The sequence below is a fragment of the Manduca sexta genome, chromosome 6 (assembly GCF_014839805.1).
Source record: "Manduca sexta isolate Smith_Timp_Sample1 chromosome 6, JHU_Msex_v1.0, whole genome shotgun sequence".
In the NCBI taxonomy this organism is placed as follows: domain Eukaryota; kingdom Metazoa; phylum Arthropoda; class Insecta; order Lepidoptera; family Sphingidae; genus Manduca; species Manduca sexta.
Window position 1 is genome coordinate 3,041,002 of NC_051120.1, and position 15,190 is coordinate 3,056,191.

A 15,190-nucleotide genomic window follows, 5' to 3' on the forward strand; every position below is an offset into this window, starting at 1 on the left:
CTACATTACACCTCTTTAGCAAGACGCGAACGAAATGTAAACAAATAAAAAAGATTTGCCAGTCGAACTGACAGCTGTCACTTTTGGCGGGAAAGTTATAATGGCTGCCATGATTAAGTAAACAATTTGCCAGCTATTAAACGTAATTTAAAAGTATTATTTATCTTTTAATTTAACCTCGCATTAACGGTACAAACACTACCGACATTAGTTAAGTTCAAGTGACATGAACGCATAACTCACGTCATACCAGCCATTACTGTAAGTCAAAATGGCGGCCAACTATCAAAGAGAAAGCTCGCTTGGTCTCACATCATTCTCTATGGTCTGGTCTATGAAGCGTGTGCGAAACGGACCATAGATGCTCCGTCGTATTCGATTGTCAATTTAATTACAATGTCAATAGAGTTTAAAACAGCACAATGTTTGTGTTAGATTCTGTTCGTTTTCAGGGTGACAGGTTTAAATTCATCAATTTACGAAGATTGTTCGTTGTCTCGCACTATTAACACGTTAACGTTCGTGGTATTGCTGTGGTATCGTTGCTAAATATTAAATTATGGTTGTTTCATGCGGCCCGATAACGCATGCTGCATAGTGGCTTTAATGGGTTTGTTACTACGGTTAGCTCGCCTGGATAGTTTATTTTATGTCTAGACAGGCATTTGGCTTGCATCACCACATCGGCTTGGTTAATTACGGACAGATTTATTTATATAGGATAGGAAATTATATTTCCTTCTAACTTTTGCCCTCGACTCCGTCCGCGTGATTAAGTTTTTTTGGGATAAAAGACCCGCTTTATATTTTTCCCAAAAATGGAGTTTATATCTTAAATTATACCTCTAATACTCTATTTCGCATAAGTCAAAGCTACATTTAATTCCATGCAGTAGTTTTTGGGGGATGCAAGTACAAACATACCGACAGACAAAAATTCAAAAACGTTTTTTTTGCGTCTGTTGCTCTATAAAGATCCCGTATTCATTTTTCTTCAACATCTATAATGTATTGACAATTTTATTATATGTATACTGATCATTCGTTTACATGACACACTATAATAATTGTTAATAATTGATTGAAAATTCAGTCGAGGTCTAAATAAAACATTATAAATTGTTTTTATCCTTTTATCACATTTTGAAACCATTAACTTCATTTACATCAAATTCCCAAATACAACATTAATGGGGAATCAATTTACGTTTATAACATGTCAAAATTTCGAATTTTATTTTAAAAATTACAATGGAATAATGTAATATCTACAATACACATCATCATGTTTATTTGAAATAATTAAAATTTATTCGTTGAATTTTTTTATAAAATTAATAATTTAATCTTAAACATAGTTCTATTTGAGAGCGTCTATAAATAAATTAAATGTAAATAATTTACATTATCCTGTTTATAAGAAAATAAAATATAAGCATACATAAACAAAAGAAAAACTAATTATAATCTTAGTGCGATTAAATTTATCTTCTAAAACTAACATTTAATCAATAAATTCTATTACTAACTCTAAGAAAATTAATTAAATTTGATCTTTCTATATTCTTAATTGAAAATCAGTTAGCCATTACAATTTTGTGCTAAAATTCAATCAATAAACTTTCAGAGTTTTAATCACAGCAATAAACTCGTGTTAGTTACAGCATAACTTTATTATTAAACAATTGGTCTACAATTTTAAAATTATTTAATTATCATAAGTTATAAAATAATTAATATTGTCAATGGCACCATGTTTTTTTCTCACAATGTCAAACATTTTAATGATTAAATTAATTAATTTTAATTCGTTTCCCGAAATGTGACAATATTACTAAACAATCTCGTTGGTAAATTATTTTAGGTCTGTTTTTTTGGGAAACAGTGATTTTGGCCGTGTTTTTTATAGGAACGATCAAAAATTTCCATTTGAATACTTCTTATTGGACTGATACTAAAGAAGGCTGGATTCGTTCACTCATGCATTCCTTTACACATTATTAAATAATTATGATTTTAATGCATTTATATTTAATTCATATTATACATAATTAAGAAGACATCTGTAAATAAATATATAAGTAAATAAACTATAATATATTTATTTCCTAATTCGTTCTGTAAATAATAGCATTACTTTTTTTATACATTTACTTTTCAATTAACGTTCCAAACCTTAATCGCGAGAGTACACCAACCGAAATAAGTTACTTTTGCGCATGTCAAAAATTCTTTATTCTGATTGGTCCATTTTCAGAATCGATAAAACCATCGGGATCGTTTATTGAAAACGAAGATTAATCAAATAATAAATTTGAAATTAATTTTCACACGAATTTAATTCGAAAACTAGTTTTACTATCGTGTAATTGACAGATTAAAGCTTGTAATGAAATGTATGCGTTGCAAATAATTGACATTTTGATATTAGAGGCCAAATTAAAAATTACACGTAGCAATCTAGAAAATATAATATTCACAGTACATGACAAGGAATAATAGGTATACAGTGTTAATAAAATTGTACCACCGCTGCCTATATTGTTCTAATATTAAGACACATGCCATTTATCCCCGAAACTTTCCCCCGTAAATATTCCGTCTCATAATATGATAGAGGGCGACCCGATCGCCACTTCACTTTCAAGACTAATTTCTGTGTAGAAAAAACCAATATCTCTTGACCGACTCAGGTATCCAACCCGAGACTACAGCACTGAGAAACTATAGAAAATATATATAATTTACTTAAATTAAAATAAATGTATAAATTATTTATTATTTAATAATAAGATTAATTCTAAATCTAAAATAAATTATTGCATTTAAGGCAAAAAAAGATTTGTCTACGTCGTCAATTGTAATTAATTTGTATTGAAATGGCAGTCAAATTATCGATTTATTTATGTATACTGTACTGCTCTGTTATAAAATTATATTATATATACGTAAAATAAAATATATATGCGAGTACCATTTTCTGATCCGAGCACAGCCTTATTGTTTCATAAATAAAAAATTCCGTAATAAATTCCTCTATTTCATTACATAATGCACATATATAATGGTGTAATCTAATAAAACATTAATAAGTATAATCCATGGAAAAAACTATGTGTGTATTTATTGGTGATGTAGCGAAAATTCGCATGCGCATTAGCGAAACCGAATTCAGATTCTTTTTTAAATGTTAATTCTCCATTTATTGCAGGGCAACGTGTTGTATTTCGCCCTTTGTAACTGGTGTAGTATAACGAACAAACTCACGTCCCTCTATTTTCGCATTTGCACGTATCAATACCTAAAATTCGCTTTCGCTATCATCCCCGCGAATGCCAAACAGAATGTTTGCCTCATCACTACTATTATCTATATAATAGTTTGTATGTGAGTAACTATGTATATGTATACATTATTATTAAATCTATTATAATATATTATCAGATAGATTCCACTACATTTGGAAGATCTTTATGTTTTAAAAGTATTGAATTTTGGCCTTATTTACTGCGAAAAATCTATTTTAAGCTACATAGTAAACGTTCTTTATACCAAGGCACGCAAATCAATTTCTTATTCAGCGAACCTAGTAGCTTAATTGAATCAAAATATATTTAATTTAATGCAAAATTTCCTTCCAATTTCAAAAATCTTTCGACAGGTAAGAATTCAGTTAAATGGGGCCCAAATGACCCACGTGAGTATAAGATCTAAATATTATTATAATGTAATTATGTCAGTAAATTCTTTTAATATATTGTGGACTGAGTAGTTATAAATACAGCAAATTTTATTAAATCTATTGCAATAATGCATATTAGGACAATACAGATACTACTTAAAGACTATTGTCTTCATAGATCATAGATTGAAAATACATTGTGTAATTCTGAATATTTATCATTGCCGCCTTAAATGAACTTTTATCCATGAGTATTAGGAATACATTTCGTAAATTTAGCGAATTACATCGACTTATCGAAACTTAGATCTTAGCAATCGTCTATAAATTGTATTTTATAAGTATTTTATAAAACAATTGCAAGAGTTATACTATAATTGTTACATTTTCAGCTTGTTCCTAATAATAAGTATTTTTAAAACATTATTTTCAATCAGACGTGGAGTACTCGAACAGGGTCCCATGAAATTACGTTTTTTACCCCCCGTCTTTTGAGCTGGATCCACCCCTGATCAAAATTCTTCTTACTAAAATGTTAATTTTCTTCTCATTTGAAGTGGAACCCAAGAGATGCGGTCAATCAAAAATTACATGTATTTTCCTGAAATAAACACAACACTTACACACCCGTTAATAAATAAATTGGATGATGTGATTCAGTGTCAGTGACATGGGTATAGTGTAAGAACAGCAAATGTTACGTAAATACGTCATAAATTTTATATAATCAATTCAAACTGACGAAGAAAAAATCTACTCTAAGATAATTTTAAATTCTGTAAATAACAAATAAATGACTGTAGAAAAAAAATTAAACGACTTTTTTTACAACCTTACACCTTAATCAATATCGGTGTAAACAGGAAGGTAACTAAAGTACAATTGACTAAATATTTTTCTTGTCTTATATGATAGATGTATGGAGGATATATAGAGGTATGTTTATCATCATGCCTGAAGTAGACCATATCAGGTAACTCGCATAGATGATTTTTTCCGCTCGAAAACATTAAAAACATATTATTGGCGGGCCAGAGAACAGGATTCTGCATCTTGCCTGTTATAAAGTCTAAATTCACCATTACATAATTATAATTAGATTATTGATTAAATATATCATGAACTTATACTTTTTAACCAAATTGTAATTAATTATTTGTCAGTCTTAATTTGAAATTGCAATCAGGCATCAAAAACTTTCGCTTTTTCGCCTTAGCTTAATCAAAACCTAACAGTAAAATAAAACTAAGACGTATTTACGTCAGAATTAAATCATGCTTGAAATGTGTTGCGTTGTTTTGCGTGTTAATGCTATTGCAACAATGATGTTTTATACTGTAAATATGTCATATTTATAGTCCAAGACTATTAATATTCGGGTATATCCAGAAATAGAAATTACAATACCAGAAACTACTGCAAGAATCCCATTTAATTGTTTCTTCATAGCTGATGATAGGCAATCAGTTGGCTTATACGTAAATAATCACTGCTTAGTGGCGCATGAATTAACACACGTATCTATTCCTTTTTGTGATAGAATAAATAATTAATTAAGAGGCTGCAAACTCATTGTATAAGACGCTGACAAAGCGTATAATGCCAATTCTAGAAAAATAATCCTGTGGGATTCATTGATGCTAGAGGCAAAACTGCTACTGTTTATTTAAATGCCTCTTTATTAAATTATTGTAAAAACACATTCCAAGATCAATAGTACGCGAACCTATCGCATTTTGGCACGGATTCCTTTAAATACGCTTTTATTAACTTATGACATATCTACGTATTATTTTGGTATCATTGCTTATCATAATGTGGAAGCTGTAGGTGTGAAGTACAAACTTTATGGCGTATGCCTATCTAGTGGGACTAAGTACCTTCTGTGATGGTAGTGGGGTTCGAATCTACTAATTTGTGTCTATCGGAATACATCAATAAGTGTATATGTTAGTAATGGAAGGATGTGTTGTGCATAGCTTTCATATTGACAGAATATTCCAGATTTTTTCTGTAATGTTTCGTATGATAACATATTTAATCACATAGTAAGAAAAAAGACCTTTTTTGAACATTAGACCAGTGGATGTGTTAAATTTGAAACACATTGTATGAATAACTGGTAAATAAGGGTATGGTTCATTATTAGCTGCCATGTCGACCGATTTCGTATCATTATTTCGTATTATTATCGTTACATCTTTGTCATAGAAATTATGGTCTGGATTGAAGATCACGGCCAACTAGAGAAATACATTTCTAGAAATTAAATCGCTTCTTTCTTAGCGATCAAAATCAGTCATTATAAACTTTTTTTATTGTAACTGTCAATATGAAACCTATAAATACTACCACCAGGGTAACAGTGTCAACATTTAAAAGAATGAAATGACAGATCTTAATAATAAAGAAACTATTAACATACTTACAATGCTGCTAACCATTCCAACTAAAAGCTAAGTAAAAGCTGTTATACATGACGATTCGTAACTTAAAACACTACGTCAAAGAAGCTATGACATGCAACAGAGAGGAAAGAAGTAAGAGATAAAAGAGAGAAGTTCTATTACTCACAATGTTTATTCACTGCAGTCGCAGTGTTATTGACAGGTACGCCGTGGACGCCAGAGGTGACTGCTGGCTCGCTATCGTCCTTGGCGGTACCGCGGTATCGAACTAACCAAACATTTGTTTAATGTTATCACCTGCAAACAGCGGTAAGCAGAGCATATGCCTAGAAGCACTACACTCCACGCTACCATGTTTGAGTTGGTTGTAAACAAGGCGGCGGAAAGCGCGAAATCAAGCGATTCCTCCTTTGTTGCCATTAACATTGAATGCGTAAACCATGTAGAATGTTAGTATGAAACCTCGTTACCTTCATCTCTTCTGTCCTAATCAATGTAAAGCCAATTGATTTGATTTCACGCTCAATCATTTGAACAGTTTCAATTAAATGCGAAGTAACTTCTACATCATTCTCTATTGAAGCATATTTTCAAAATAGCAATTTAACAGCCAATGAAGTATCACATACAGTGGATACCTTTTTTTTACATCACGAATCTATGTACATGAATGATACCTACCTCAACGACATGATTTCGTTTACAAAAACTAAATAGCCATTTTTTGTCCAAGAGCAAATAAAGTTGATGCTTGACGATTAATCTTGTGAATAAACTTTAGAAACAAACATTAATCATTCCAATTATAAAACTCAGTGAGAGGATTACATTCCGTTTTAACAAATTAAAAATCTACTCTTTTAAAAGTAGGTTGCCAGTTTCATTTGCAAACTAAAAAGGTGAGGATAATTTATGTTTATTACAACCGGTAAAAACATTTTATGTGGGGCCACTTCAATCAATTTTACGGTAGCTTTCATAAAACTAAGTCATGCTAAAATGAATGCAAATATAACTGTTCCTTTTCCTTGTCTATATGTTAGGTTTAACTAATAAAGTGAAGTTTATTAAATTTTATTTAAATCATAAGAGAAAAATAACTAGGTATATTTTATTTTTAAACAATTTGCGGACCCTGTGACTATATCGATAGTTACAATGAGCAAAACGATTTCTGCATTCAATTAATGATAGGATATGTTTTATGTCCGACCGCATAGCAACCACCGTACACAAGGTGTTAAAACCCGCCATAGTGGCAAGTGTAAGTGTGTCACGTTCTGGTATCAACCTGTGTATATCCTATTCCAACAGGCCATCTTAATTGTGTTGACTGCCGAGGATTAATCATCCCTCGTCAGTCGAAATTCTATTGGACCCCACTCCACTTGCCATCAGATGCAGTGACACTTTGCATGTATACGAAAAATCATAAAGTAGTTTACATATAGAAACATTGTCGAAACGAATTCTTGACAAAAATCCTCAAGCACCAACCTTACTCTTTCATCATAACATTCTAACTTGGTAAACGCACTAAGTTTAAATCACGTCACAACACCGATAATGTATTTAATATTCAATAATACTTACCAAATAGTAAACCTACTATCACAACCCCAATCACACCCATTATTATCATCATCTGAAATATAATTAAATAAGTTAGCCGTTGATTCAAATAGTACATTCCTTTCCTCTATTTTCTCCTGTAATTAGTCATGTCATTAAGTGATACTAAGTATGAGGGCTTAATGATTCTCCTCGTAATGATAATTGATAGCAGCGAATCATTTAGAATGTTTATGGGTCTCAAATGTTATTTTACAAGTGATGTTAAAAGGCAAATAAAAGGTGACAATTTTAAGTCATGAGAACCACGTGGCTTGATGTGTTAATGTCTAAAATTATGGCCTATTTAATTACATAAATAATCCTGTCACTATACTATTGGTAAAATTAGAATCAATATTAATTTAGTATTTAGAACTACATCATTAAAAAAATCGTCAATAAATACTGGACTAGCTGCTAAAAAACTGCACAATCTACCAGTTCACGTGATATGAAATATTTCGTTAAATAAATTTGATAGGGCGAGAATCGAACCCGCGTTCTTTCGTAATAACTGTCTTCATAGTTTTATCACTTTTCAGACATTTCCAGGCCGAGATACAGAGAGTTCTCTGGATACAGAGAGTTTGCCATATAACAAGGATCTCTAATTCCCGGCACTGGATTTTTTCCTTATTTGCCTTACGTAGTTATATCCGGGTATAAATATTCACACCTGCATATCATAGTAAATCTTCAAAAGCCACAAATTAAAATATCCAATTGAAAGCAAAAAATGACTCGTAAAGATTCATATCGTTACAATGAAACAAGTGGCTGATAATAGATTATTATTAATTAAATGATGATGAGCAAGAATATGCCGTTCATTGAAATATGAACATTATGTGTTTGTGATAGAAGGTCTAATATCCATACCTTTAGATTTTGCAGCCAGAATTTGTTCTTTAAGCTCTTTGCCTGTTGCTCGAATTGTGAAGCGCCTTGTTGAAGAGCATCTAAAAAATACAAAAACTGTATTCAATGTAGATTACTTTTTTAATTATTTTTTAACACGTGGAAACGTTTATTGAGATATAAATATTTTAATTTTTTCTACTTTTATGCCAACCTCTGCATTATCAAGCAGGATAATATATACTATAATAATTAGACAATCCTTACCTGCCCTATCATCTAATTCTGATAACTTGGCATCTCTGTCAAGCACCTTCTCTACATTGGCCTTCATGATGTCCACTACCTGAAAGATATAACGATTATTCGAGTAAACAAATACCTGACCGATAGTGAAATCGATAAGAGATAATCAATGATTACAGCTGTACGGGTTCGTTTATACAAAATATATTTTCTAATATATATGTTATCTGACACTGTTTATTAAATGAATGTTATAATTCTTGGAGTAAAAATGTTTTGCAGTATTTCTTGCTAGATTAGATCCAATTTCTGCTTCGTTAGGCTATCAACGTTCTATTTTAATTCCATTTTCTGCTTGTAATACATAATATTAATGAACACCAAACTGACTGTATTTGACAAGACCATTCATAGTGTCGATTTGTTCGTGATCTATACATTTAATTTCTTTAACTGTAGTATCTTTAACCAATATTTATTTATTTATTTATTTCATTTTAGGAAGGCTCACAGACTAATTTACAATTATACAACAATATATTCTAACAAATTGCTGACAATAAGCCTCCACCTATAGATAACTTAAATAAGCGCCTTACATGTATAATCGAAATTAGGAAGGACTTTTACACGGCATTACATTAAAATTATTAATTACAATAGAAGAATATACCAAAATTCATCTTTTGCCAAATCTAGTTTGGCTTGTTGTTTTTGTGCAGCGTTTGTAACACAATCTATTGAAGCGTATGGCTATTCACATATATCACCAGAATCTTCATCGACAGTTCTTTCTCAGGTTTATCACGATGCATTTTTAAGTCTAGAGAACAGTAGCGAACCATTCATACAACTCGATTCCTCCTGGCTTCCCTTTTAGGTTTATTTACTTTCGTCCTAGCTTTTGTTTTCTGTTAAAAGACCGTAATACATTAAGTAAGGATTTTTTTTGCCTTGGGTTACCTTTTGAAAAATTTCACCCTTCGCCATTGCTAGAGAACATAACAAAGAAAATAATTGGCTGATATGCATGCCACTTAGAGGCATACACTTCATTCACAAAGTAATTAGATATTTTAAAACTAACAACTATTCTAACAGATAAACATAAACTTTTTACTTTTATAACAGGAGAGTAAATACCTCGTCGACTTGTGCCTGGGTCTGTTGTAGCCTTCGCTGGGCCGCGATCTGCTGCGGCGTGCGCGGTCCGCCGATGATCTCGCCATCGGGCCCGGTCTGAGGTTCAGCTGGGGCCAAACCGCCCGGAGTTCCACCTTCTGCAGCCCTGGAAATATACATTATTACTTTAGGATCCTGTTCAAAATTATAATCAGTAATTTTAATCTTTGATTGATCAACTCTTTTGATTTTTACTTTAAATAACCTCGATCGGACGTGTGAAAGTAGGAAATGAGCTGATGATCTGTAAAACCTTAAACTATATAAATTATAGCTGAAAACCATTTCGATCACATTGAACATCGAAGAAAAAAAACTGCATCAAAATCATTCCATTCCTTTAGGAGCTATAATGCCACAAACAGATATATATATATACTAATACACAGATAGTCCTTGCGGGATGAAAACAAAACCTGAAACAAATTTACGATATTTAAACCTGAAATAAATTATATAACACCTCTAATGATATACCATCTCTTCTACATAAATAATTATTTATTCAATATTTAAAATAGACATATGTCATCCTGACTTTTATCAATACAGAACAAGACGATATTTTTATAGTTACTATGCCCAACTATCCATTATTTCCTAAGCATCAAACTATTGTCATTACCAAGAACACATCAATCAACTTCAACTTTCGCGAAACGATGAACTAATCGATAATAACAAATGGTTACAGAAAATATACTACAAATATTGATTTCAAAACAATTGCCTTGGAAAGGTCTAAGGCAAATCGATTGAATATCGATTGCACCATTTATATATTCCGTTGCGGCCTAGGTCGAAGATAATGTCAATGCCTTAATATTTAATGTTGGACTTCAAACGGTGACCTTTAAGCAAGTGTTCGCATTTCTTTAAGTTGCTTGATATAAAAATTAAGTATAAAAAGCAACTATGTGGAAATTTCAGAGCTCTACTTTCCCTTCATTTCTTGAGATAAATAAGTTGTTTGATAAATTGAGGGTAATAAGTAATCAGAAATTACTCTAAATTCCAGATTGGAGAACATTGCGTGATGCTGTGCAGTAATCGTCATTAAGATATTGATTATATCACTATCCTATTCCCTATAGGCTACAATATCTTCGAAGTATATCTGCACACTGCCAAGCGTGAGAAATAGACAAAGCAACTTCATCAATGACGTCACACACATAACAACATACCTGCCACCTTCTATAGACGAACCTTGTTATGTCTCTGTTAATGATATAAAGCTTTTAACTTAATGATATTTAATTTGATGTTGCTGATAGATGCGATCGATAAAAAATGGCATACTGCCAATTGACGTCACGTGAACCGCGGGTAACAAGAGGGCTAAGTAAATATTGGATCATGTAGAAGTAGGTTATTTATTAATGCATATAATATTTTGAGAGCGTTAACATGAATGATCGTTCAAATTAATGAAATAATTATAGAACTAGATAAGAAAAAAATCTAGTCAAAATCAAAAAAATCAAATCGCAGGGAATCATAAAAAATAATTGCATTAAACGTGGTCATTAGAAAATAATAAGTCGTTCTCGTTGCAAATAAAAAAAAATGTATGATATCAAAATATAACATAGAAATAACGTTGCAAGTACTTAATAACCTAATCATAAAATATTTCACCTGACGCGTCAATATTTAACTTTCCCAAAACCATGTTGCGTTATGCGTAGTGCATGGCTCTGTGACGTCAAACCTCGCGCCCTTTGTGATTCTCTTACCCGTGCTACATGATTGATTACCTACATTTTGAATGTTTTGCACTTACACAAATAAATGAAAAATATTATAATTAAATCTCATATAATTTAGTAATCACTCGAGCAACTTCAGAAATTACATTTTCTCTCTATAAATTCCTGTAAGTCATATTATTTTTAATTGATTTCATGAACTAGATTTAAAATATATCATTTAATTACACGTTTTAAAATAATAGGAAATTAATACCATTAATTAAAGTAAATATATGCAAAAAAAAATAAATAAAATTAATCAAAACATTTACCAAATATTATCAATGAAATATTAATACAAAGTATGAAGTACGTAATAGCAACGAGAATCTAAATTATTCAGTGTCCGAAGTATTTCGCAGCTCACCTCAATTGGGGTCAAAGTTCAATAACTTTGAAGTAATTAGTGCGACGGTCATACATCAACCATTCAAATATTGGTTATAAATATTTCACATGGAGCTTATAAATTTTTAATAAAAATGTGCTAAACATTTTATTTATAAATTAAAATTGATTTTTAATTTAATTCTAATTTTACCTTTATTTTCTATTTTTCTATTATCAACATACCAAAGTAAGCCAAACACGGTACAAAGAAAAGACGCACTTTATAATACATTCATAAAAAAATAAAACATAATATAACTTTAATTTACATTAAAAAAAAAAGTCTAAATGTTTTTTTAATTTAACACGTCCAAAATATTTTTAAATTACTTGATATATTACTAAAACAACCAAAATGCGGAAAATAATTTTGGCAAAACATTAAATACTTTTTAAAGAAAAAAAACACGTACAAAAATACTTAAAACAAAAACAATTACTCACATTGCTCCTTTTTCCTGTTTTTCAATCACACCAGCGAAATCGAATGAAAATATGAGAAATTTGCGAGCTTTTCACAGTATCGTCCGTACAGGCATATGAGGCTGTCGCAAAGCACGACTGAAGCCGGCCGCAGTGAACTCACGCACGAAAAGCTTATGGACTTGAAAGCTTTGGAGAAAAGCGTTATAGAAATATACCTGAGTTGGGAGCGATCCAATTGGTTAGGAGATTGGTATTATTACTAAATAAGTCTAATTTCATGATGATTTTTGTCAATTATAAAATCCCTTATTTTTATTTTTTTAGAGGTATATAACTTATAACGCTGTATTAATACTTTAAATGTATCTGATAGACATGTGTACAGTACAGTATGTGTTTCTCAAATATACCAATTAATACTCCGTTGAGCAATATTAAACAAATAATATATCTGGCATTTCTATTCAGGAAACACGATATAATTAAATCTAACTAACATCAAAACAAAATCATAAACTTCACCTAACAAAAAATATCTTTATTTGATATCACTTATGCGCTCACTAGTACAGTGTTCACAGCGCATGCGCGGCCCACTGCGTTTGTGGCGGTCATCGATTGGCACCCACTTGTGGGGTAGGTCCGGGTACCGGCGCGCGTGTCGCATTAAACTGAATGAAACCGGCCATGAATGCACGTTAATAGATAAAGCTTTGCTAAACATAAACTTTGATGGAAGCTTTATTGAAGCTGTACAGAGCTTATGATTATGCATTTTATTACTGATTTTTATTGGAAAAGAGGTTTAAGTATTGATGTTAAAATTAGTGTATTCAAACTCACATCCCCGCTTTTATCTCGAAAGAGTAACCAACGGGGCAATTAGGGCACCCACTTATTGCCATATGTTCTATACTATGTGATAGGGGGCGACCCTATCGCCATATCGGACACAAAAACCAGATTAAAAAAAACAAACAACTAAAACCCAATATCACTGCTCGCCCCGAGATTCGAACCCACGACCTCACAGCGAGGTATGGCACAAGCACACAACTACGCCATCAAAGCAGTTTATCCTTTCGTATAGATAACAATTTATATTTATTAATATTCCCACACAAGCTGCCGTTAGATCTAGAAAGTATCTTAATATTAGTAATACCAGCCTATATTATACACCACAGATGAAAATTTAAAAAAAATGGGTAAGTCAGAAAAAAAGAAATAGGGTATGTAGAAGAGGTAAGTGCAGTCCGAATTTTTGTTTATAAGTAAATAACAAAGCTATGACGAGTTCAAATTATCATTAATAAAATTATAAGCTCAATACACAGTAAGTAACAAATACTATGTTGATCACACTTCAAATTGACGTTCAATGAATAATAAATATGAGTAGGAAACGATTATTTACTGCATGATAATAAGACATACTAAAACATATCAAGTTGTGTGTATAGACTAATGGACGCTAAAAATTCAGAATTATATAAGTTTTGAACAAACATTACCTAACGCATAACTTTATTACATCGTATTTTTGTTTGTTTTTTTTTGTCATTTTTGGTTATTAAAAACTAGTTGTTTACTGTCCCACTGCTGGGTTCAAATCTCCTCTACTATTGGTAGGATTTCGTTATTCACGTCAGCCTAATTTGCAATAATAAGACCAAAGCAACAAAAATACAAAGAAATTCTTTCATTCGTTATATTGTCAATTATAATCACACATTACACTGGCGTTGTTGCTAGCTAAATCGATATGCAGGTGCCGCCCTATCGTTTGAGTTGATTAACCTCTCCCAAAATGGCTCTCTAGAGAGCTGTGCGGTGTAAAAATATTTTATATTCACACCTGAATGGCTGAACTCTTTTGATAAGTATCGTTAAAATTTTAAGTAAATTATAAATTACATTAGTTGCATGCTTTAAAGTCTGTTCTTGAATAAAAGTCATATTATGTGATGGTACCACAGCAATGTCTATTTCTGCCGCCAAGTAGTGTAGTCGCTATTGTATTCCGGCTTGAAGGACACTGTAGCCAGTGTCCTTCAAACCTTCAGTGCTACTTGACATAATAAGATTTAACATCTCATGTCTCAGGAGGGCTAACGCAGTGGAGTACCAAACAATATTTTGTAATTTAAGGTATTTGATGGTGTTTCTACTGTTTATAGACGGTCGTATCGCTTACCACCAGGCGAACGGCAAGCTCATCTTGTCATTTAAATCAATTTTTTTTCTCGGGATAAAAAGTAGTCTACAACCTTCTCAGGATTTCAAACTATCTCCACACCAAAATTCATCAAAATTGGTTTAACAAAAGCCTAACAGACAGACAGTATTACTCTATGGAATATGGAAGTATGAATTAAATAAATATATATTGACGATAACAAAAGATTTATTTCCAAACCCATTTATTGTTAGCTAATGAAAAATCTACCTCGTTGGTCTAAAGAGGGTACGACAAGTGGATTTTTCAATTAGAGTCCAATTTTCTGTAAGACGACCACTTTTCAATGCGGCGGTCGGGGCAAAAAAGGATGTGAATTGGCTGTTAAATAAGAACGCTTGCTTTCAGTTTTATTTAAAAATGAGTTCCATCTTCATATTATCATCTTCAT

At 31.6% G+C, this 15,190-nt stretch overlaps 1 protein-coding gene across 2 annotated transcripts; it reads right to left on the reverse strand.

The window, feature by feature from the left end:
* Positions 1-1,117: 1,117 nt before the first annotated feature.
* On the reverse strand, positions 1,118-12,700 carry LOC115452908 (vesicle-associated membrane protein 2). 2 transcript variants are annotated; one of them, XR_005114043.1, is made up of 7 exons: positions 12,579-12,700; positions 9,952-10,096; positions 8,830-8,908; positions 8,584-8,663; positions 7,684-7,735; positions 6,257-6,387; positions 1,118-4,283 (listed from the first exon to the last, which is right to left on the reverse strand). XR_005114043.1 is itself a non-coding variant. In XM_037447486.1 (7 exons), coding segments are annotated over exons 1-7 (462 nt in total). In that variant the 5' UTR covers positions 12,581-12,700; the 3' UTR covers positions 1,118-4,281. The 2 variants fall into 2 exon arrangements, 1 of the variants encoding a protein (XP_037303383.1); XM_037447486.1 differs by having other exon boundaries at positions 6,257-6,358.
* Positions 12,701-15,190: the final 2,490 nt, after the last annotated feature.

Bases quoted from the DNA above. Each gene is read 5' to 3' on its own strand.
- LOC115452908 (XM_037447486.1), bottom strand. The intron at 8,909-9,951 runs GTATTTACTCTC...TATATCTTTCAG, and splicing joins CCCAGGCACAAGTCGACGAG to GTAGTGGACATCATGAAGGC. The intron at 6,359-7,683 runs GTAAGTATTATT...ATGTTTGGTTAG, and splicing joins GATAGTAGGTTTACTATTTG to TTCGATACCGCGGTACCGCC.